This window comes from Phalacrocorax aristotelis, chromosome 19, assembly GCF_949628215.1.
Source record: "Phalacrocorax aristotelis chromosome 19, bGulAri2.1, whole genome shotgun sequence".
NCBI classification, from domain to species: Eukaryota; Metazoa; Chordata; class Aves; order Suliformes; family Phalacrocoracidae; genus Phalacrocorax; species Phalacrocorax aristotelis.
In genome coordinates, this window is record NC_134294.1 from 3,509,082 (window position 1) to 3,511,877 (window position 2,796).

The window sequence follows — 2,796 nt, forward strand, 5'->3', positions numbered from 1 at the left end:
CGCCTGGTATCAAGAGGAGGGGGAGTGACATGAAATCACTGACTTGTGACATACATTCCTCAGCAACAGCAGCTGCTGCCTAATGACAGCTAATAAAGGGAATCTTCCCTTGACAGAGCTGCATGCCTGCAGTGGGACTGGAATGTGCCCCAGATAAATCCACCGATAACCTAGGAAGCAGAGATCACACCCAAAGAGTATAAAAGACAAGCTTTGGAAGAGAAAGGATAGGACAAGGAAGAGAGAGACCTGAAGAGACATCTCAGAAGGAAGAGCTTGACCTTCCCTATTCCCAACGAACCCAGCGCCATGGACACTAAAGGCTCATTTTCCTGTGGCTTCCTCTTGCTGCTGCTCATCCAACTCCAGTCCAGCAGAGCCAACCCAATCTACAGCCTCAGCCCTGCCAAAGAACTGGCCAGCATGGAGGTGAGGACTCTCTCCTTTTGCAAGGTTAAACTTTTGGGGTGCTTAGTAGAGTGTGAGGTGGTGGTTTTGCCTTTCTTTTGCATGATCGGATAGCCACATCAGCGATCACGTGCTGGGGGACAAAGTCTCAGTTCTTCACAGGGGTTCAAATGAAGCTGTATAGAGCAATATCCTCCAGTGCTGGGTTTACATGAGCTCCTGGGTTGCAGCGGGAAACAAAATTCTGATATTGTGGGACGTCTGCTTTGAGTTTGTGCTACTTTTTCTCTTAAAGACCCACCTTCCTGGGAGCGAAGTCCCAGAGAAGGAAAAAATCATCACAGTAGCTCTATAAGAACAAATAGAAAACTTTCAGGTGGGCTCCTCTTTATCCCACTAAATGTCAGGAACAGTGAGGCAGGACAGCCATATGGCTCTAGCGTTGTGGATTTAGAACTGTGGCTGTGGATGGGAGATGAGGAGGTAAAGTGGAGCACCCAAAGTCAAACTTTTAGAAAAGTTGCTAGAGGAACAGTACGATCATTTAGTGCAACTCCACAGAAAAGCTTCTAGAGCTATGAAATGACCGGGGGCGTATTTTAACGAATGACAGAGAACATCCGTTGTTGCAGCATGATACAAGCTTAAGACTCAGTCTTGCAAGATCAAGTCTGAAAGCTCAAACCTTTCCTTGGACTGGTACCAGTGACCAGCTTCTCACAGCATCAGACCCTGAGAACAAACTCCCTAGGATGACTAGGACAGCGTCAGCCAAAGCTAAAACTGTCCCATGCCTCTAGGCTGTTTCCAGCAGCTAGCCGAGAAGAGTGGCTTCCAAATGCGTTCACTGTCAAGCAAGCCATAAGGCTCATTCTTCTCCACTCTGCTTCTGGAGATGGACAATTAGATTCCTCTAATTGGTTGAGCTGCCCTTGAGGAGGTTATCTGATCCATGTTACACTAAGCTTTAAAAATTATAGAGAATGGTACCCAGGAAGAAGTCACATAGCAGACGTAAATTTAGCATACAGGTATTTTCTGGGAGGTGTGAGTTACTTCAAGGAGCAGCAACCCTGTAACTCCTGGGACAGAGATTAGTGAAAACACCAAGAGCTTCTCCAAGTGACATCCACTGAAATAGCTGGGGTGACAAGCAAGCAGATGGTCTCAGCCAAAGAAAAAGGAAAGAAAGAGAAAGCCAACAGCTGGCAAGCAGCATTGCAGGCAGCTTCTGAGAACATGGAGGGGGCACTACGGGCGCAGAGGTACTTGATTGTGTACCATTTGTGGGTTGAGTAGCATCTCCCTGTGCAACTCAGACCTTGCTTTTTTTCTTTGCCAAGAACTTCTAACCTTGCCAGTGAGATACAATTTGGTGGCAAGCAGCTTCGATCGGCTCTCAGCTAGAGCCACCCATAGGCGGAATTAATGTGAGCAGCTATTTACTGCAGAGGTCAGAGCTCAGGTACCACCAGCAACCTTGTGATCCAGCCTGACAGTCTCTCTAGGGCTGGCTGTGGGACCATTGATGAACACAGAATTGGATGGCTGAAAGAGCTAGCAAATGACCACAAAACTAGGAGTTTCATTAAATTAATCCTTCTGTTTTAGGCACTACTGGAGAAACTGGAAGATAAGTTTGCAATGATTGAAGCCCTGGAGTCCAATCCTGACCTGCAAGAACCCAAAACCCAGGAGGAGATCCCACCAGAACTCATAGATGACAGTGATGACCAGAAGGCTGAGCCCAGGCTAGCACCCAGCACCCCTCTGTCTTACAAGGACCCCTTCCTCAAGAGACTGAGGGGGCTGCAGATGCCCAGGATGATGAGAGATTCTGGCTGCTTTGGGAGGAGAATTGATAGAATCGGCTCCCTGAGTGGAATGGGTTGCAACGGTGAGTCCCACCTAAGCCATTTCGCTGAATAGAACAGGCTGCATCTGTGCCACGTGACAAGGGCGTAGCGGGTTCTCATTTAAGTCTTTAATAAGACAAAATTTGAGAAGGGAATTCATTTTAGCCTAATATTTAAGCTAGTATTGGTTTTTCAAAAGATACCCTGTGTCTATTGATTTGGTAGGTAAAAGCACTGCTAACAATGGTGGCATATACTGAGAGAGAAACAGATTCTAGTAATGTTTATTCCATGTTTGGCTTGCAGGTTCCAGGAAGAATTAGGACAACCTCCCTATACCCTACTCTGAAGAATGCTTTACAGTACCCGTTCCTCCCAAGATGAAAGCCAGATGCTTTCAAAGCTCTTCAACAGAAAGTGATTCCTATTTTTATTTATTTATTTATTTATTTATTTGATGTTTTTTAAAGACCATTTCTTACTCTAGCACCAAGAGACCATCTTTAAATAAAACTAACACATTAGACATCTA

The 2,796-nt window shown here is 45.9% G+C and overlaps 1 protein-coding gene across 1 annotated transcript; it reads left to right on the forward strand.

Moving 5' to 3' along the window:
* Positions 1 to 213: 213 nt before the first annotated feature.
* Positions 214 to 2,796, forward strand: LOC142066538 (natriuretic peptides A). The gene is made up of 3 exons (XM_075114047.1): positions 214 to 429; positions 2,020 to 2,305; positions 2,571 to 2,796. The coding sequence occupies exons 1-3, from the start codon at positions 310 to 312 to the stop codon at positions 2,585 to 2,587; spliced, it is 423 nt and encodes a 140-aa protein (XP_074970148.1). The 5' UTR covers positions 214 to 309; the 3' UTR covers positions 2,588 to 2,796.

What these genes read in the sequence shown, in the direction of transcription:
- LOC142066538 (XM_075114047.1), top strand. Translation starts at nt 310, where the DNA reads ATGGACACTAAAGGCTCATTTTCCTGTGGCTTCCTCTTGCTGCTGCTC. An exon ending in AAGAACTGGCCAGCATGGAG is followed by an intron (nt 430 to 2,019) that starts GTGAGGACTCTC and finishes CTTCTGTTTTAG; the next exon opens with GCACTACTGGAGAAACTGGA.